Source organism: Chinchilla lanigera, unplaced genomic scaffold, assembly GCF_000276665.1.
Source record: "Chinchilla lanigera isolate Chin_1 unplaced genomic scaffold, ChiLan1.0 scaffold00038, whole genome shotgun sequence".
Classification (NCBI taxonomy): domain Eukaryota; kingdom Metazoa; phylum Chordata; class Mammalia; order Rodentia; family Chinchillidae; genus Chinchilla; species Chinchilla lanigera.
The window spans coordinates 8,783,057-8,805,377 of NW_004955439.1; the positions used below are offsets into that span (position 1 = coordinate 8,783,057).

At 37.0% G+C, this 22,321-nt stretch overlaps 1 protein-coding gene and 1 long non-coding RNA gene across 4 annotated transcripts in view; one reads left to right on the forward strand and one right to left on the reverse strand.

The window, feature by feature from the left end:
* Positions 1-22,173, forward strand: part of Rgs17 (regulator of G-protein signaling 17) — a 117,455-nt gene extending 95,282 nt beyond the window's left edge. For 2 of the 3 annotated variants that reach the window (XM_005390564.2, XM_013517293.1), the window contains exons 3-5: positions 4,345-4,434; positions 7,222-7,456; positions 17,504-19,214. In XM_005390564.2, coding sequence (XP_005390621.1) covers positions 4,345-4,434; positions 7,222-7,456; positions 17,504-17,692 — 514 coding nt within the window. In that variant the 3' untranslated portion in view covers positions 17,693-19,214. Of the gene's footprint in view, positions 1-4,344; positions 4,435-7,221; positions 7,457-17,503; positions 19,215-20,508 lie in introns of those variants that run through there. The other variant, XM_005390565.2, reaches the window with a different exon arrangement.
* LOC102024850 lies at positions 1,625-3,811 on the reverse strand. The gene is made up of 3 exons (XR_261974.1): positions 3,750-3,811; positions 2,756-2,964; positions 1,625-2,077 (listed from the first exon to the last, which is right to left on the reverse strand). It is a non-coding gene; the product is annotated as an uncharacterized LOC102024850 (long non-coding RNA).
* Positions 22,174-22,321: the final 148 nt, after the last annotated feature.

The following is a 22,321-nucleotide window of genomic DNA, read 5'->3' on the forward strand; positions in this document are numbered from 1 at the left end:
TTTGAAAAGGAAAATGCTGATATCACAATGTGAGAACATTAAAATATTGAGAACAATCTGCTTTTTTCAATGACAGTGGTTCCTTCTTGGACCCTGATGTCACAGTGTATTAAGTTTGAGCATCTTATTGGTTCCTCAGTTGAATTTTTGTGTAAATACGTATGATTTGTATCATCCTCTATCCCAGAGTTTCCATGGCAATTGTATCTTATTTTTGACTGTTTCAAGAGTACTTCCTAAGAACCAGTTGCTTTTCTTACCATAATAGACCATCTTCCAAAATAGACCCTGCACATATGACTGATCACTGTACAATTGGCAGCAGGTGATGTTTTCTCCATTCCTACGACCCAGACTGTCCTGTAAACAAACAATCCATCCATACATAGAAAAGCACATGTTACTGTTTTCTGGAATGTACCCAAGGCATTTCAAGTTGCCATTTGTATCAGTCAGGGTTTTACTGGAGAAACAGATACAACACAAGATGTACAAATGTATAAGAAATTACAAGATTGGCTTACCACCGTCAGCCAGAGAGTTGTATGAGGAAGGGTGCAGAGGGTGTCTGCACACTGGAGACCGAAGGAATCAGGCCAGGGTCTGGAGTTCACTGCAGAGTTCCACGCAAGTCCGTACCAGGAAGCCGATGAGTCTGCGACAGAAGGCTGAAGGATCCAAGGCGGAAGCCAAAGAGTCTGCACTAGAAGCCAGGAGACGAAGGTCAAGTTGAAGGTGAAGACTGGAGCTCCTCCGAAGGAATGGAAGTTCCTCTGTCCTTCCTCCTTTCCCTTTTATATCATCTAGGTGATGATACTCCCTAGGGTGGCTCCTGTACGCCCTAGGGTGTAGAATTGCTGAGCCAATTGCCGAGCCAAGTTTAGTTATGCTTCTAAACTTCTCAAGTTGACATAATTAGTCAACCACTACGCCATTCTAGAAAATCTGTAATGGTATTTCAATGCCTGCGTTAATACATTTGGCCTCGATTACTGGCATTTTTCTTCCATAAAGTGTTTTCAGTTTTGATCAAGACTGCCAGAGTAAGCAGTGCATAAGTGTTTGTTCTCCCCGATGGCTTTAACTGTTTGAACAGTAGAAATGTGAAGCTGGGCATGGTGGTGCATGTCTGTAATTCCAGAACTCAGGAGACTGAGGCAGGAGAATTACCACAAGTTCAAAGCCAGCCATGGCAACTAGCAGCAGTGGCAACTAGGCAACTGAACAAGACTCTATAGCAAAAATAAAATAAAAAATAATATATACTTTTATTCATTCCCGAGGGTGTAGCTTATTCTGAACACCCTGAGTTCAATCCTCGTACTGCCAGAAAAAGAAATGCTAGTTGTTAGTTTAAAATAATATAGTTAAAAAATGAAACAAGGATGATTGCTTGTGACATCTCACAAATACTAACTTTGACGTTTTCCTTTTAGACTTTTTCAAAAATTTATAACATGTGTTGGTCTAGGGCAAATATGTCCAGTAATTTATTACCTTATGTATAAAAACAATTATGTTTCCATGGAGCAGAACTAAGTGAAATTGGAAACAGACATGTCAGCATTGGGACAGGTCACTCCAGTATCATCATTGTTTATTTTCTTTATATTAAAATGGCATTTTCATTGGCCCTTAGTCGTTGAAACCCTGAAACCATTTTTAAGAATGGTACTAAAGAAAGGTTAATTGAAAGGGTAAATTATGCATTGCAGAAGTTAAGTTTCCTTCTCCCGGGTAAGACTGCCCAACATGAAGAGATGCCTCAGACTGAACAGTTCATCATTTATTGAACGCCTCAGTAGTCTTAATCCAAATGCGCATCCATATTTTACCATCTGTAGAAATGAAGGGTATAAACACAACCCAGTACTTCTAATATGGTAGCAGTTGAGATGTTTGTAAACATCAGAGAAGCTGACAGAAGAGCCAGAATTCATGTTCAGAAATGTGTGAGTCATGCACATGGATTCCAGATTTATTGCTGTGGAGCAGAGGCCAGTGAAGAACAACTTTCTCAAAGACGCTGCATGATATGACGTAGGTCTGTGTTCTGTGTGGTGCACTCTCTGGGACCCTGTGTAATAATAAAAGAAATAAGATCTGAAGGAGTTTATTAATTAAGCAGGGGGAAAAGCCCTCCTTATCCGGTCTCCTTATAGAGTACTTAACACACATATAAAGTAAATGAAACTTGGCAGAATGAGGATTAACTTCTTATTTAAATAAGATCTTTCTAGCATTTACAAGTGGTTACCTATTTCATATGTATATATTATGCATTCTTATAAGTACAGGAAGTTTTGCAAGGTATTGTCAGTGGTGTGTCTCCCCCAGTGATCCACTTTCCCATTCCAGAAAAGCACACTCACTCAAAGATACTTGGGGAGGTGAATGAATCTCCTCTTAAAATTGTATCTGACCTACGTGGATGGGAATAGAGAGGGTTGCAGTTTCCTACACTACCTCAGACTCCACTCACATTCACAATATCCACACAAAGGGACTTAAAAATGGTGCCGCACTCTAGATATGTCTCCACTGCACTGAGGAATTTGGCTTCTGAAGCCACAGATTGCTCCCACCCGGGGAGCTCTAATCAGTCAGCTAACATGCTGCCTCACTCAGAGCAGTGAGCCAGAGGCACTTCCCAGGATTCCTTGGGCTACACTACTTTTGTTAGAGGTTTAATCTTTTCTCTCTTGGTTCTACCGTTAAACCTGCTGTTGCTAGGAATAAGGGGAGGGAAGCTTACATTATTTCACGATTGAACTGTATTTTTTCTTCACAGTGTTCTTTTCTGACTAAAGAATTCTTTCCATTTTCTATCAACTCTTTTCTTCATTCAGTCCACCTTCTCAAGTAAATCTTCCTACATCATCTTCTTTCTGTAGACCGGGCTGTTTGTCGAGCTCCCCTTAAATTCTTTCCTTCCCTACATTCTTGTCCTCCTCACCCTTACACCTGCGAATGGAGACATTGAATTAATGAGACATTGTCTCAGTTACTTACCTCGCTTTCTACATTAAGAATAAGTACTTGTTGGACACTTCTCTGGGGACACTTCTGTGTATTCCCATAAGTACTGCAGTACCTCAGTGCCTATCAGAGGGCCTGAGGTACTCAATTATTTTATTAAGTACTTAATAAAAATACAGCATTGTTTGGCAGAATAGATTTCACACTGCAACCGTATTACATATTTAGCATTCAGTTTTTGAGCCAACCTACCAGACCACTGTGCACTTTACTTTGCTCAGATGTAAAATGTTCCCACTTCAGTAACACAGCAGTAAGAGAATGGTGCCTCACACCTAACAGGCATTAAAAGATACTAGTTTCTGTTGCCTCTTAAAGAGTAAATAAATAAATAAACACAGAGGATGTTATCTGACCTTCTTTTGCTCCCCGACAGGCTTTTGTAAAGCTCCTAGACTTCTAGACAGACGTACGAGTTTGCTGATTTCAGGAGTGCCAGCTTTTCAAGGCTGGGTCATCCTCCCCACCCACCTTCTAAATACCTGCTTGTAACTTCCCATTATCTCTGGTCTGTAGCTTTGTGTCCCTTGAACCTAATGTTCTATCCTAAGGCACTGATTGGCTGCAGCTGCAGTGATTGGCACTGATTGATCCACACAAGTCTTACTGCTTTGTGGGTTCCTAAAATGTATAGTTCTATCCTATTATTCTATCAAATTCCCATCCCATGCCTCAGAAACACGGAGATTTCTCCCACCCAGTGCTCTTACGTGTCAAACTGCTGCACTGTACCTCTCAAGACAATGGAGATTAAGCATCTCCATTATGCTAGATCTTTCTAGCATTTAGGGCAAAGACAAAGTCAAATGTAAATCCAGTAGCTCAAACCTTGGTGGTTGAAGGAAGGGTGGCATCGATGATGGAAAACCTGTCCTGGAGGGAAAGATGATATAAATTTAGCAAAATCTGTATCAGCTCCTGATTCCTTGTATCTTCTTTGTTACTAACTGGGGAGAAATAAGCCCAAAACAAACTGAACGGTACTAACCAAAAGTCAGAATGACTTTAGATTTAAAGGTAACTTAATATTTATTAAATATTAAAGCTTATAATCATACAGTATCTTGTAGATTTTAAGCACTTCAAATTATTTCAGCATGAAGTTATAATGCATAACACTATTCATTCTGATTCCCTTATTCTATTTAAAATTATTCTCCTTCTGATTGAAATGGGCTTAACCGTCATGTATTTTTTTATTTTAAAGAGAATACCTGCTGTGAAACGTTTCCTCTGCAAAATTTATTCTTTTCTGTAACTAACTGAATTTCCCTTAACAAGAGTAAGTGTTCTGCTGTGTTACAGCCTCACCGTTAGAAATGAAGAAAGAGGGGAGAGTGCAGGAAGACCCATACACACCACAAAAATGGAGAGTATCCAGGTCCTAGAGGAGAGGTGAGTGTGGCATCCCTGATGTAGTTGTCGCTTGTATTTCCCTGCTACTCACAGCTGCAAAGGCCCTAAGTGTTATCTCTCTATTTAGGTTGCTAATTCTTGTGAAATGGACACTGAAACAGCCTGGGAGCCTTCTTTCGTGATTACAGTGGATTTTTATCAATTTTTCTATGAACTAGCTATGTTTATCATTGCCTAAGATTATCTTTCTCTTTTAAGACATAAAAAAATTACCACATTAATTAGCCCCTTAAAATTACCTTTTTTTTACTTCTGTTTTCTGAGTATGTTTTAAATTCTCTTCATAGAAGTCTAAAAACATACATAAGCTGGGTGTGGTGGCGCACACCTGTAGCCCCAGCACTCATGGGGATGAGGCAGCAGGATCCCTGCAAGTTCAAGGCCAGCCTGGGCTACATAGTGAGTTCAAGGCCAGTCTAAACTATACAGTGAGACCCTGTTTCAAAAAAAAACACAAATAAATGAACAGAAAAACCCCATACACACACACAAAATTACTCAAGTCAGTCAGGAAGAGTGCCCAGCTGGCTCCTGGCCCTTCTTACGTCGGAGCAGACTGGAACCAGTGTTCTCCGGAGTGAGAATTTGAATGCATTATCTAAAAATTAAAATACAACTTGACTTTTCATACAATTATACAGTTTTTCTCATGCAACTTTTTTTTCACTGTATAAAATTTTTATTTCCAAAATTATATTTATGGTAATAATTTGAATGTGTGCTGCTTCTAGTGCAACTTCTCAGAGCACTAAGACTGAAGTTACACAAAACAATCGCCAAGGTGGTAATCTTACCCTGACATTTCAGTCAAAGAGTTCTAAACGCATTCACACTTGTCTTTTTCTTTAGGGATTTTGATTACAAGCATTTCAACCACGGATCCAGCACATGTTACTGCAAATCTGGTTAAAATCTGGTAGCTGTGCAATAGGACCAACAGCAGCAACAGCAGGACTTTTGTCATAGATACATTTGGTGCAAACTTCTCGAAATATCTCAGCATTCACGGTATCAGTTCTTGCTTCAAGCTCAGGGATGGGGATTCTTCTCTTGTAGCATAACATCTGCCTCCCAATATCTTCACAAATCGGTGTAGAACCGTCAAGCTGTGATAACATGTTTGTTTTCAGAAGATTTTTGGCTCGTGCAACTTCACTATCAGTGACACTTGTTCAGAGTCGCATCTGTTCTTTTTGAACAACTTGTATCATATCTGCAACTGTGGCTGGTTCACAAACCACGTAGAGTCCCCACAGTCCTGTGTCTGTGTAGGAGGTGTTGAAAGATTGGAAGCTGTGGCAGAGATTGCCATGACAAGTGAGCTGGGCCAGCTTGCTAGACAAATTCATCCCTCCTCCGAAAGAGCAATCCCAGTTGCCAGTCAGCGTGTTGGCAGCCATGAGGCAGATAGTATCTGGGTGCACCCGCCCCACAGCTTCGACAGCTATTGCAAAGTGTGCCAGGGACATCTTATCCCACACGCGAATCTCACTTCCTGTGAACCGGCAGGGTTCTTTCTTTTTCTGATTTTTATCAGAGGTTTTGAATGATGTTTTAAATAATTTTAAGCTTCTCAAATTTTAATACTTTTAAGTGAAGGAGAAAATTCATACATTATGTAGTAGTGATCAATCTACTTAAAATAACTGATGAAAAGAAAAAAAAAACTGGTGAAAAGGTTAAGAAAACATAAATTAGTAATATCCCTTTGATCAAATCTGTTTTAGATTTTAAGCAGTTCTAATCATGTAAGTATGAATTGTAATGGATCACAGTGTTCATTTGGATTTACCTTAACCATCCATGTTTGAGGTATTAGCAAGTGGGACACTGACTGGTGGTCTCTGCAGTGAAGTAGTCACTGAAAATCTGCACGTAGATTTCTAAAAATTCCCAATGCCATTCTAAAGGCCTTCTGCTTTACAGTGTAACAGAAAATGCCTCCCCTGCCCCACCAGTATACTTTGCATAATAGTTCCTGTTTCAGCTCTGGTTGCTTCTGGTCTCTTAGAAACGGCTGGTCAGTGGGATACATAGCTGGTCATTATGATGCACATTGTATAAACCAGTCCCCAATTGACAAGCCATTCTGCCTCTGTACTTCCTGCTTGCTTATCACATATAAACCCTAGACCACCAGAGATCGGGGCCTGATATTCTGGGGATGATCCTGATCAGTACCCGTCGATGTAAAATAAATCTGCCACCAAATCCTGGGAGTTGATTCGGTATTTCTGCTTGCTGTTGCAACAGTGGCATTTTCAGAAACAAGTACATATAATGTATTCTTACTTTACTAATGGAAAGCGCCTACTAACTGTAAAAAAATAAACTTTCTTATGAGTGGGAAGAGGAAATCTCTGTCACGAGGCAAAGACAAAAATTCAGTTTGTTCTTTAAGGTCACTTACAGTGTTTTTATCAACTTGCAGTGTATTGTTAGAGTTTAGACATTTCCACGCTGTTAGGGATTTTGATGCCCATGTCAGATGGTATATAACTCCTTAATACTTGAACCCTTGGCTCATTTTCTTGCCTACCGTGTTTGTCGAGGCACAGAAATAATTCCTCCATCCTGGCAGTATTTGTCAGGTCAGACTGGACTGAGAGGCAAAGTCCTAACCACTAGATGGCAGCACCCATATAGACTTCTTACCTACTCTGCTTCACACCTAGACCAGCTTTCAGAGGTCAGAATTGCTTTTGAAAACAACCCCCCCAAAAAATAGAAACAACGAAAGAAAACAACCTTATTCTATCCCTGCAGCCAAAGCCCCACTGCAGATGAAGTCTTATCCTGGTCTCAAAGTTTTGACAAGATGATGAAGGACCCTGCAGGAAGAAACCTTTTCCGGGAGTTCCTCCGAACAGAATACAGCGAAGAGAATCTGCTTTTCTGGCTTGCCTGTGAAGATTTAAAGAAAGAGCAGAACAAAAAAGTCATTGAAGAAAAAGCCAGGATGATATATGAAGATTACATTTCCATTCTATCACCAAAAGAGGTAAAAATCTGGAAAACATGGAGGTGGGCTTCCTAAGACCAGGCACAACACTAAGAGGCCTGGGATGGGTCAGAAGGCATTACTGGGGAGATTGTTGACCTTCGGTCCTGAGAATCCCCCACAGCACATTTGAAGGTTAGTTTCCTGTGATGCTTTGGTTCTTGTCTCTGGTTGAATCCTGTGTGGCAGTTCTCCTGCTTTTCAGAAGTAACACTTTGGAGCCTGTTTAACCCTTTTTCTGTGACTTCAATTGAAATGGAGGTGAAGGATTTAGGAAGGTACTTCTCAAAGCTGGATCCCCAGATCACTTGTATGATAATCACCCTAAATGTTTGTCTAAAAAGCAAATTCTTGAGGCCTGTCCAGGACTTCTAAATCTGAATTTCTGAGAGCCTAAGAATCTGTACTTTTTTAATAAGCTTCCTGCACACACACAAAAAAATCAAAACCTATTGTGAATGTCTAAATTAAAAATAATTTATTATAGCAAAAGACTCATTTTCATACCCTCAAAATATTCCCGCTCACTTCCAGCACATGTAGTGTACCCCCATCTTTTTGCCATTTTTCGAAGCAGCTCTGGAAGTTCTTTTTTGTGTCTTTAGCTGTGCTGTCATGGCTGCCTCGCTGTCTTGAATCGATTCAAAACGTTTACCTTTACTGGTAATTTTGACTTTGAAGAAGAGTTAGATGTTGCCCAGTGCCCGATCTGCTGAATAAGGTAGATGAGGACCCATTACAATGTTTTAATGAGCCTGCTTTTCTGTTGGATGGCACGCTGCAGCAGCATTCGCTGCATTTATTATACCTCACACCGACACTCATAAAAAAAACCTTCAGAACGATACCAGACGCTAGAAAGAATAGTGAGATAAGTACGTCTGAAGCGAGGGAGAGTATTTTTTGTTTTGTTTTGTTTTGTTTTTTGGTTTTGGTTTTTCTCCGGTACGGGGAACCGAACTCACGACCTTGCGCTTGCCAGGCAGGTGCTTTTGCCGCTGAGCTAAATCCCCAGCCCCGCGAGGGAGAGTATTTTGATGGGGATTAACATGTTCACAGTGGGGCCATAATTCATAGGTCTCACTAGCAGGCATGATTGTACCACTTGGACCAGTAGTACAAGCCACTCGATGGGACAGTCATGGAATTATTTTACTTATTCTAGACTTTCTGTTATTGAGACTGCAAGCTTGTCTTCCATTGCCAGAATGCACCTAATCAATAATGAACACTTCTAGCAACCAAATAGCACATTTCCAGTAACTTTTTAAAAACCATTTCCTCAGAAATGTGTGGGCTGCCAGAGTTAAAGACATTTGGTGCGGGAGGGTTAACAGTAGGAGCAGGTCCTGGGAGCGTAGGGATCAGAGCTCCAGAGGTGTTTTTAAGCCCTCAGAGAACATAGTGGCTTCTGGAATGCCTTTTCTTGTCCACATCAAACTCTCTTTGCTTTTTTTTTTGTCTCAAACTACTGGAATGTTTCCTATCTATTTATATGTCCCAACCTGGTGCTTTTTGCTCTCGAGTTTGGCTTCCACAGCCCTTTGGTGCCCATGCACAGGGCTGAAGCCCCTTAAAACTGGGCTGTGGTCGTCAGCCTTCTGTTCAGTACTTCATGGACCCCATCCTAACTTACACGTCTTCCTTTGTGATCTTTAACATGAATTAGCATCCACTGTATCAGACATCTAAGCTGGGAATACACTATAAGCTCTTTCACTTCTGATGACATTTACATAGTGATTTTTTTATTAGTCAGGTTAACATGTCACTGGTATTCCAGAATACTCCAGCAGCACTGTCTTTACTAAAGTGAGAGACTAGGTGTACAAAAGATAGGGTTTTTAAAATTTCCTTCACTAATATAGAAAAAAATATTCATAGACACAAAGTAGGGAGAAATTTTTCTGTAGTCTCAATACATTTGGTATTCTAGCACTTTGTATTTCTAACACTAGTATAATTCTGCATCGTAAAAAATACGGTCTTTAGGTTTCTAGTTTCCCTAGCACATTAGCATCTAACTCACCCTACTTGGATTTATGAGTATCATTCTTTCTCATTTTTATTTTAAAGTTACATTACATGACAAATAGACCGGATGATCCCAGTGTGCTTCTCTTGTCTATAATTACGTAAATTAGAGTCTTTAAGATTATCTAGCCCACATCACTCCCTAAACATGTAAGACATACCATCTGAAAGTGATCGTTATCTAGATTACCTAAGCAGCCTTTGATACTACATGTATTTCATTTTAAAATGATGACTGTTCCATTTCTGAAAACACTGTAGAAAAGAGTATTCTCCACATTAAGCACATATACGTCTTTATTTTCCTGGCCTTTCTTTTCTCATCTTTAGTTCTTATGTGAAGCACTGAGCTCTTGGTTTCACAGATGGCACTGATTGATGGAACTTTGCAAAATACTTGATTTTCACATAAACTTGGATTTTCATTCTTTGTGCAAAACTAATGGGGATTTGCATTACCCTAATTTCTTTATTTTCAACATGAATTTCACTTAAAAAGTCATTAAAGTATTTCCTAATCAAGAATATGACCTTCTTAAAATTATATAGATTAATATTTCATCTAATAATGATGTTTATTTTTTATTTTTTTAATATCTACATTTTAGCTATTACTTACTCTATAACCTACTCTATTACCTACTCTATAATACTCTCAAAGTGCCAGAGAGAGGGGCACATCTTATCATTTTGCTATTGTGTACTATTTCATAAATAAATTATGAAACTCAGCACAGAATCTACATTTTTCACCAGGGCATCATGGCACATGCTGGTAATCCCAGCACTCAGGAGACTGAGGCAGGAGGATTGCCTGGACTTTGAGACCAGCCTTGGCTACGTAGTAAGACCCTGTCTCCTGTATGAGGTGCCTTTGTTTAGCTGACTGATTTCGTGCCTGTCAACATAGTAATTAAATTTTATCATTATTTAACAGCAAAAAGTTATACTAGGTATTTTCAAATACACAAATTAACTGTTGAAAATCTGCACCAGTGTTTTAAGCCAAGATATATATCTCCTCTTGAACCATGAATGATGTTCAGTGACTGGAGTCACAGTTTATTGTGTAGTTTCTAGTTATCCCGCAGCACTTTGCAATCCATCGTATCTCAGCGATATCCCTCTGCAAAAACTTGCCGTTTCTAATCAGCCTCCATATGGTACCAACAGATGACACTGATTAGTCTTCAAGTTTTGTTTTATAACAGCGTCAGAAGACAGGTCACAGTATACAGTAGTCAGAGCACTGGAGTAAGATCAAGGTGCACAGGATTCTAGTCGTGGCCCTCCTACCTCTAAATTCTGTGATTTGGGATAAATCACTTCACCTTGCTGGGTGTCAGTATTCAGTTGATATGTTTACGGAAATAACAATAAAAAATGGTCCAGATACTAGTAAGCCCAATGCAGAATGACATCTGTCAGTCCAGTGGTGCAGCTACATCACCCTCCCCACCAAGTGACACAGCTTGACAGTCGCAGTCCTCACATGGTATTTAAGGTGGCCACCTCAGACCGGAGTTGATTTGTCATCACAGGGCTGGAAAATCTGGTCTTTCTACTCTGAGATTCTGTAATAGTTTCTACTTAGGATATTTTTTAAAAGCCTGAACATTTGAATCATTTATAAAATGGTAATGATTAAATAAAAGTTCTCAAGATTTTATTATTGACAAAAAACCATTTTTCTGCACTGAACTATTTTACTTTAATTTGATTGAATTATTATAGCCCATATTGTTAAATCTACATTTTAATTTTTTTTTGAGACAGGCTTTCACTGTGTAGTTCAGGCTGGCCTCAAACTCATGATGATCCTTCTGCCTCAGCCTCCTGAGTGCTGAGAATACAGGTGTGTGCCACCATCTACATTTAGAGAGTCTACATTTTAAAAAATATTTATATACAATATTTATATACAATTTCCTTAATGAAACCCTTGATGTCATGTACTGGAAAATTCCATTTCATTTTTTCAAACCTTATGTATGCATTTTTAATTAGTTGAGAATTATGTTATAAAATAAGAGATGTTTGGAGTCAACATGCAATATAACTTGTACTCTTGATATAGTATACATTTTAAGAAAAAGTCAGATTTTAAGCCGGGCATGGTAGCACATGCTTGTAATCCCAGCTCTCAGGAGGCTGAGGCAGGAGGATCATGAGTTCAAGGCCAGCCTGGACCACAAAGTGAGCTCAAGGCTAGCTTGAACTGCACAGTAAAATCCTGCCTCAAAAAGATAAAAGAAAAATTAGATTTTATAGTTATTTAAAAATGAAAATAAAGACCTCAATAAAGTAAATTTGCTTTTTTGTGTGATGTCCTCAAGAGGAAAATAAATGAAGATTAAAAGAAGCATTTAAAACTGGTTACTTTGCTGCACATAGCAAATTTTGTGGCACATTGTATTTATTAAGAACTGAAAAAACAAATAGTACAATTAAAAACTGGAATAAAAAGCTACTTTAAGGCTGTTATCCTGGGCCGGAGATATAGCTTAGTGGCACAGCACCTGCCTAGCAAGCGCAAGGGCCTGAGTTCTATTCCTGGTACCAGAAAAACACCATCTATATGTATATATGCTAAAATGGATGCACCTTGAAACCTTGTTAATCAGACACACAGACTTAAATATTGCATATCCTCTCTTTTATGAGAAACTCACAGTATACATGATTTTAAAAAACTAAAGACTAGAAAAAAGGAAACATGGAGACCTTCTGCAAGAGAAGGGGATCCAGAATCAGAAGGACGAGGGAGGCAGAGGGGAAGATAAATAAAAAGAACTGTATGTTAAGTACATGTACCTACCCCTAAGATGAATGCAAACATTACATACTGCAAATTTGTGGTAATAAAAAGCTGAAAACAAAAGAGAAAGACTTACCGCCTACAAACATCATTGAACAACTGAAGAAGAAAGAAATGTAAAAGTTTAGGTAAGGATAGTTCTTTCATCGGAATTCAAAACTATGTATCTATCAGTCTCCTTGGAGATAGCAGTGCCATTGGCCAGTACTATAATCCGGGCCTGCTACTCACATCTGCGTGACCTTTGTGGAGTTCACTTCTCTGCCCTGGAGCTTCATCTTCCCTGGTGTGTAGAATGACGGCATGGAGAGAACTCTAAAATCCACTAAATCTCTGATGTTTGCCACATGGTGAATTTAATAGCAGCTGGAATTGCTTGCTTCTGATTTTATCCTAAATTTCCAAAGAAAAAAAGTAAATCTGTTTATATTCGAGATCATCTACAACTTACATGACAGACATACGGATTCAGTGTGTACATGTATTTGCCTTTAGCAAAATAATGTGAATTTAGCATTTCCAATGATCTGAGTCATGCTTTCTAAACAAAACTCACTTGACTGTATCTTCCCATATTAAGTTCTTTATATGTGCATGCATATTAGCATTCAAAAAGATTTATCAAGTGCTTCCAAGGAATCAGGTGCTGGACTAGATATTGGGGATATGATGGGGAATAAGACAGGACACTGGCTACCTTTATGGAGATTACATTTTAGAAGACAGACAGAGCATGCTGAAGTCAAATAACTACTGTGATAAATAGGATAGGAAGTAGCGAACATAGGAATTGTCAGAAAAGGTCACTCTGAGAAATAAATTTCAAATTGACAGGACAGCCAAAGACATTAGGTATCATCTAATTATGATCAATTATTATCGTTACTATTAGCACTTTACAATGAGTTTAAAATTAATTGTGGTCTTGCACCTTTTGCTACAATCTGAGTCTTAACAACAGTCTTTCAGCTACAAGGACAAACGGTGACCCTTCACCCTCACCCTTCACCCTTGAACATACGAGAAACAAGAATGACATCCAACTGAGATAGAACACAAGCCTAGGATCTTCTGATTCCAATTTGGTGCTCTTCCAACTATAGCATGCTGATTATGCCCTCTATTTTCCAGTGTTTTCTTCATGGCATTTCATAGATTTCTGTAGACACAACCTTAAAATTTCAGACAAAATTAGAAATAGCAACCCTAACCAAATGCTCAGTCCCATGTCCCCTTGACAAGCAGGATATAAGAATATGGTTACTACATTTTATTCTACCAAAAACGTTTGCTCCAAGAGGTAAATTCAAATAATTGGTCTTATTTGTAATTTATAATTTTTTTTTTCAGTAGAAGTACAAATACAGAAACAATCATGATTAAATGTAAAATGGATAAAATAAATAAATAAGCATATTTATTTATTTACTTAGTGGTACTGGTTTAAACCCAGGGCTTTCACACTGAGCTAATCTCCCTCCCTTTTTCGTTTTTTATTTTGAGATAAGGTCTGAGTTGCTACGTTCTTCAGACTGGGCTCAAACTTGCCGTGCTCCTGCCTGTCTCCTAGAGTGCCGGGATGGCGGGCATGCATCCCAGTACTTGTTTAAAATTTACTAAAATTAATAGAAGAATCCAACATCCTAAATCTATAAAACTTACAATTCGTAAAATCTTGATATGGATTTCCAAAGTAAAAAGTAATAAAAATTTTACTTAGAAAAGAATCCCGAGTAAAGCAATTTCAATAAAATTAAGTATCAGATAAAAATTGAGAAACAGTAATCATGATATGCTTAAAAAAATGTTCAGGAAATTAACATAACTGAGCGTCTTCTATGAAGGAAAATACTTCCAGTAAAATTTATTCATTTTCACTATAATTCTGTCAACAATATCTGCAGAGTCAAAATTTCCACTGTGTCTTGATAGCTGGGACAAAAAGGCAAGGTCAAAACTGTTTTACTTGCTGGGCGTGGTTGTACAGGCCCATAATCCCAGCATTTGAGAGGCTGAGGCAGGATGATCCCTGTGAGTTTGCAGCCAGTCTGGGCTACATAAGCAAGTTTAAGGCCAGTCTGTATTGCATAGTGAGACCCTTTCTCAAAAAAAACAAACAAAAAAAACAAACAAACTGTTGTACTCCCTTTAACAATATTCATTGAGCTTGGCATTCCCCCTCATGCAACAGGAAATCGAGTAATTAACCATGTACATGACTGGCTTCCCAAGCCACACTAGCAAGACTTCCTCCCAAGCCACACTAGCAAGACTTCTGCCTTCATCTCCCCACTTTACCTCCACACTTTTATTGAGCCCAAATTCACATTGCATTTTCGTCCCCAACAGTTTGGGGAATTGCTCCGGATCATTTTAGTGTGCTTGCCCGTCTTCTTCCCTGTCTTCTTCCTGTGGGAGTGAATGCTTCTACCAGGCTGTTCTCAAAGTCACTTTTAAGCTTCCCACAGGGCCAAAGTTTTCAGCACTGCTAAAACTGCCAGCTAGATGCTGTCAGTGAAACGCAGCCAAATCTATCAGAGCTGTCTTAGGCTTTTATTTAATCTATGTTATTCTGTAATGCACCCGCTGCCTCCCCTATCTAGGTACAAGGCTGTGGAGACCAGGAGAGTCTCCATAGTTTAAGGTTAGCTCTTGTCTTGTACTACTCAACTTTCTCTTCCCTTAGGATGAGTTTTTTTTCCAGGAAACTCCTCAGTCCCTCATGCAGTGGACCCCAGATAAGATGGCTTTATAAGCCATCCACACATTTCTGAGTCCCAGGATGACTGTGGCTCAGGTCCAAGCTGGGACCCACCACACCACCTTGTCTTATAGACGCTCCTCATTCTGAAGCACAAGATGCCACAAGATGAAACTGTAAATTGTTAACCCATGGGGTTTGTCCTTGACACTTGGCCTCTCTACACTTCTTTTGACTGACCAACAACCTTTCCAAATAAACAACCAAATATTAAGGTAAATATTTTATTTTTTCAAATGGAAATAACAAATGCAGTTTTGTAATGGATTACTAAATGTTGAACTGTATTCCTTGTGATATTTTGCTACTGTTTTTAATTTGCAAAGAAATTTGGCAGTTAAACAGGATTTAAGACACGTAGCCGTTGAAGTTATTTTTTGTCTTAATATAACTAAGTTGATTTCAGCTACCAATAAACTTATACTGCTTAGTTATGCTGTTATTGAAGAAGTAAATGACCCTCTTTTCTTGATTGCTAGCCTGAATTTTTCTTCTCCACTGAAACAAAACATTCTCTCAAGATTAATAGCAAGCACACCATATATAAAAACAGAGAAGTGTTTGGTTAAGACTTCACCCTACCATAACACTGCATTTCAGAGTAGGAAGAATCAATTTAAGCTCCAATGTCAATAGTTTCCTGTTAAGTAAAAACACAAGGTATTTTTAGGTAAAATAAAGAGTTTAGGGAAAATTCTATACTTTTTTATTACTTTGTGGTTGATAATGATTTCATATGGCACAGAAAGTAAAAATTAGACAATTTTTTTTTTCAGAACATCTTCTAAGAATTCCCAACGAAGAAAGTACAGTTCTAAGAGTTGTTTAAATTTTCTGTATATCCCTTGGTTTAACTATAATTGTTGACACTTAGCCTGAATCACCGTTTCCCTTTTTGTTGTTGGTTTTCTTTTGTTTTGTATCACTATTTCCTGACAAATCTAGCAGCCATTGCTGAGGTGTATCAGTCAATCCAGTTCCCCCGGGTTAGTAGAGCTCTGAGTCTCCGGACACTCGATGAAATATTAGTGGCTTCATTCACACTGTTTTCAGAGCTTAGGCCATCCAGATCATGGATTAGAAAAGAAGCCAGAACCAAAATACTTTGCAAAATGCTTATGACAAGAGGTTTATATAGAAATATGAAAGGTGTGTGTGGAACAATTAATTGTGGAACATACTATCCTATACCCTGCTCAATAGTGACAGCTGAAATCAGTCAGGACTGGGTTTTTTTGTTTGTTTGTTTGTTTGTTTGTTTGTTTTTTGGTACTGGGAATCAAACTCATGACCTCAGGCTTGCCAGGCAAGTACTTACGCATCTGAGCTGTATCTCCAGCCCTAGGACTGGGTTTTAACATGGCATTTCAGGGCAGAGCTTTAGTTCTGCTTCCCCAAGCATAATGTTATTGCTATTTATTTTTTTTCTCTTCCCTTTACATTATGTCCAAAAACTAAATCATTACAGAATTTAATTCTTATACACTTTTCAAATTCCACTGTATTCATTATTTTAATGAATATTTTGAATTCCTGTTTGTATTTCTCTCAAACTTTGTTTTAAAGACCAGTTCTGCTTTTTCTGTGGTCAGAGATCTTTGCGTTTATTCGTGTTGGGTTTTCCTAGGTCTTGCCAGATAGATGTGGAATCTTGAGAATACCTGCTACATTGCTCCTTCCCTCTGCCCTGCCACGTTCCTGGTTTCCTACTTTTGATGCAGTAGGACTGCTTGGGATTTTAAAATACTAAGAATCAACATTTGATGTGTATATTAGGTTTTGTGAGTGAACTCTGTCAAATTTTTGCTCAGTGATCAAGAGAGTTTTCCAGCAGGTGCAGAAGAGGAGGCAGTCAATTTATATTCTCGTTATTTTGTGGTACGTCTGCAGTGAATAGAAACTGTCACAAGCTCATGAATGAATGCTTAGGAAAGATAAATCCAAGTAGGTCAAGATACATTTGAGCCAAATTTCTGGCATAAAATCTTGTTTTGTTCAGTTTAATTTGATGTTCAAGGGGAGAAAATTATGAAGGCTATGTAGCCTTTGAAAAGACAGTCTGAGGCCAGACAGGTGTTGCACACCTGTAATCCCAACACTAAGGATGAAGGAGGCAGGAGGATGGCTTGGGCTATATAGTAACACTAAAAAAAAAAAAAGAGAAAGGAGAGAGACAGACAGACAAAGAAGGAATGAATGAAAGACAGAGAGACAGAAGAGAAAGAAAAGGAAAAGGAGAAGAAAGAAGAAAAGAGAGAGGAGGGAAGGAAAGGAAAGGAGAAAGGAAGGAAAGGGAGGTAAAGAGGGAAAAAGACAACCTTAGAATTGTGGAAGTTGGACTGACTCTGAAGTTTCTCTGAAATATCACAAATCTGCAGTTATGTGAGGTCTTTTGAAAAATAATATTAATTTGTCTGCTCTTATTTCTTTTTAGGTCAGTCTCGATTCTCGAGTTAGAGAGGTGATCAATAGAAATCTGTTGGATCCTAACCCTCACATGTATGAAGATGCCCAACTTCAGATATATACCTTAATGCACAGAGATTCTTTTCCAAGGTTTTTGAACTCTCAGATTTATAAGGCATTTGTTGAAAGTACTGCTGGCTCTTCTTCTGAATCATAATTTTCATTTGAAAAAATCATTTGGGAGGGCTGGGACGGGAAACAGAAAAAATGAAATAACATCCCAAGTTGAGTTCCTGGAGGACTACAGTTTAGCTTTCCTCAGGATACTGTGAAAATACTACTAGTATGGTCTTTGTCTCCATTTTTATCAAGGTTATCCATGATTGAGTGTGGAGAAAATACCACATAAAACAATGAATTGCCAAATTAGGTTTGTTTTATGCAGCACTCATGCTACTTGCGAGCAAACTGTATTTGTAGGCTATGAAGAGTCTCCTAGTTCTCTCCAGAGGCTGCATGTGCAAAGTAAAAACTGCTTCATTTGTCACATAGTTGTTGTACTATTTAATCAAATCGCGTAACTTATATCTGTATTTAAGGACTTTTGTGCAATATGGTCTTACTAAATAATTGCCAAAAATGGGCTGTGGTTTGCATTTTTTTAAACATCTGAAACAGAAAAAAAGCAATTTTTAAAATGTAACAATAGTATTCAACATGCTATATACTGTGTTTAGTATACTACTTTTGAAGCCAATATTTCTGTATATGAAAAAAAGAGCTACTTATCTGCTTGTTGGAAAATCCTAATGAAGGATTCCTCTGGTTGTTCACTGCCAGTACTGTGGCATTTTCATTACAGAAGACTGCAATGTTAAAAAAAAAAGACAAAAGGGAAAAAAGCACAAAACAATTTGAAGATATCTTAGCTCAATGACAAATCAAAGTGATATTGTTTTTAATTGTAATACAAGATGAATCTATGTATATATCAGATGTCCAATACTGTAATTAATTTATTAAAGACTGGCTCTCCAGTTCTCAAATGGTTGTGTAAAGTTATGTACTTCAGCAAGAAAAAAAATAAACTTGATAACTTAGTTTTGGAATATAAAGAAAAGGATTTAATAAAGGAATGCCTATATGTAGCACTGTAAAACATTTTGACGAATAGGATCTCTCCTGTGCTTGAAAGTAAAATCCAGTGAAAAGCTAAGTTTTTGCTATAAAATATTTCATAAAGGTTGTGAAGAAGGTACTTCTCTACTTCAGACCTTAACTGTTTTCACATAGTATCTTTAACATTTATTTTAAAAAAGTTAAAACCAAATTATTCATTCTCATCCATAATTAAAAGGCAGTACAGTGCTCAAATCTTTTAGCTGCCATATTATTTTTTATAATTACACTAACTCTATAAAAAATACTTGCCTGATATTGGCTTGTACTTCTGACATTCAAAACAATGTCCTATTGTGCACAAAAATAATAATAATAATCAGTGTCATATTTATATCAAAGTGTAACATTTGAATATTAATATCCCTGGATACTATTTTTTTAACCTTAAGGTGAATGAATATAATACTGAGTCAACTAAAATGAAAGTTTTAAAAAGATTTATATCCATGGAAAACACTGGCCTTATATTAAGGATGATATTAAAATTACAAGTTTTCTTTGTCATTTTTAACTACCTCTCATTTTTTAATTTATTAAACATATTTTTAAAAAAACAAGTTTGGGGTTTTTCTTTTTAAGTTTATTTTACTTGAAAGGTTGGCATAGTAAGTTTCTTTTTCCATAAACTTTAAACATTTCAAGAATTTTTTAAGTGACTATGATTTTATAATTTATATAGAATTCAGGAGACATGAATAAAAGGGCTATTATCTATTCCCTATGCAAATATCTTAACTGTTGCAGTGTTTGACAAAATGGGATTAAAAAAATTTTGCAGAGTAGAAAACAAAATGTTCTGTTTACACTGGCGTTGCTGACTATCCTACCATATTCAGCACTTTTAAATACATTATTTATGAAAATATAGTTAAATGCAAGATAGGAAATATTTATAATACTCATCTTTTAACAAATACTTGCTTTTTCAAAGTGTTAGTGTGTTGACATATTTTATCCATGTCACTTATTTACTATTCAAATAATAGTTTTCAGTAATATGTTGAAAAAGATAGCTATGACGATGTTTACAAAATCTCATATTTTTCCTAAAGAGTAAAGTAAAACCTAAAAGCATCATCACTTCTACTGTGAAGTTCTACTGTTGCTAAATCATTTTTTTCTTGATTAGAATTGTTTACTGTGTTACTATGATATATAAACATATATGGTATAGAATCATTCTGTATTTGAGGCACAACCAATTGGTGCACATGGCTAGAAGATATGTAATATATTATGACACTCAGCATGCATCAATCTTTTTAAATGTAGACTTTATAATTCTTGTTGTTACTATATATGATGGTGACCTGCTAGTCATAAGTTATCTTTATAAGATACTTTGGGCTATTAGATGAATTGTCTGTTTGACAATACGTTTAATAAATTACCAAATGTAAAAGATAAGGGCCTTTATAAAGAGTCCTAATCTCTAACCTGGGCATTTGTAGAATACAGATTTACAAGGTGGTATATCCACTTAAAACCTGATAAGAAAGTTGTATTCAGAAGGATTCTAGAGCAGATTACATAATAGATGTTGGCAACCATGCTATATGAGCATTTCTGTGCTATACTCATATTTTTTGGGGGGATGAGAGGGTTTCTCATTTAATCTCACAATGTTTAAAGTTTCTGAGTATGTCAGTGTATTTATGACTTTATCAGTTTTTTAAAAATATGGTACACTTCGTTTAAGTCACAGAGCTGTAATAAACAAGCCCTTCACTGGTGTCTAGGCTACCATTCCAAGAGCACAATATATGCTTTATTAGAGTTTGATTTTTCCTAATGAGTAATTTCCTCCCTGGGGAAAATTTAGCACTTTAAAAGGAGCACTTTGTATTTTAGGTTGCCAGGATTTCTTTGTACACAGAATCTGCTAATGCACAGACAGAGGTTAGTGCGCTTTCTATATTAATTTCAAGGGGTTGGGGATTTAGCTCAGCAGCACAGCACCTGACTGCCAAGCGCAAGGTCGTGAGTTCGATTCCCGGTACCGGAAGAAAAACAAACATAAAAACAAACAAATAAATATATTAATTTCAAATATATCTATAACAGAAAGAAGATGATTTAGACTATGTATATATAGATAAGCTGGATACTCAGCTCTCTTCAGCAATTGATGACACTTCTTTACTCTGACTTGTTATTTATTACCCAAAGTTAGCCTGCGTGCTCTGGCAGTGTTACGGGGCACATATGAGTGCAAAACACAGTTTTGATATTGAAGTTATGAAATGCAAAAGTCAATAATGTGGTCTTTCTTTTTTAATCTTAAAATATGTACAAGATGACCAGCTTTGATGGTTGGTCACGGTGCATGGGGTGTTTATGTGTATCTTTTAATGTTGCCTAGTATAAAATGTGTATTGTATATTTACCTGGTAGCTCAATTTAGTAAAAGGAGTATAGAAATAGGTAAATAATATTTATTTATTGGAAGCACATACACATTTTTACTCGATTAAGTTGATTTAAAAATAACATAGTACCAGATTGTTAATATTAAGTTTACTCATTTTTCTATATACTTTTAATTTTACTGAAAAATAAGTAATATTATAATTATGACAAATTACATTTACAACAAGAACAAAATATTAGATGCTTTGGTGAAGAAAGGTAAAGGCAAGGGATTTAAAATATAGTCACAAGATAGGAAAATGAGAACCTTTTGGAAAGTCATTAAAGTTTTTTAACAAGATAGACAGAAAATGCCTACATCTAAAGCCCTATCAAAAAAGAACTTTGAATATTTTGAGCTTGATACATTGGCATATTATTTTGAAATGTGGTAAAGATATTTCCCAAAAACTTCCTTGTCTATTTACTTTGATAGTTTATGATCCCAGTCTTCAAATTATATTTTGCAAACACTGATATGTGAGTGCTTTACTCAGTTTTTAAATTTCTGATATACATTGTTGTCCTGAAAAGTTTTAAATCTGTACAAATTTTAATGCACTTGCTATAATTGCAAATATTTATCAATAAAACTGCTATCAAAAATTTGCTTCAGATCTTCTCTGTAACATTTATAGTATCTTTGCTACCCACAATAGTACAGAGTGATAAGGACTTATTTCCAAATACCAGTCTTTGATTTATTGATAAGTATTTTTAAAACTATGACCTGCAGGAATAGTCCTACCCAGCCCCAAGAGATATCTTTTCAGATTAATTCAATGGGATATTCTAGACCTTAACTTTAATGAAAACACTGGAAGGCGAAGAACTACTCTACTGTAAGTGGTAGCAGGTCTCAGTCTGGGGACTAATTTTCATTAGGACAAAAGCTTAGGACAAAAGCTTTAAAATAAGGAAAAGGAACACTATTAAGCGCTGATGACAACCACTTGTACTATTTTTCTTATGTTATATGTACAACCTGAAATTCATTCTTCCTTTATTACTTCTCATAGTAAGTCTCTTCTGTTGCAGAAATTTCAGAATTTTAAGACAATTTAGCCGGGTGTGGTGGCACATGCCTGTAATCCCAGCACTGGGGAGGCTGAGGCAGGAGGATCGTTGCAAGTTCAAGACCATCCTGGGCTACAAAGTGAGCTCAAGGCCAGCCTGAACTGCATATTGAGACCCTGTCTCAAAAAGACAAAAAAAAAAAAAAAAAAAAAAAAAAAAAAAAAGACTTAATTTATAC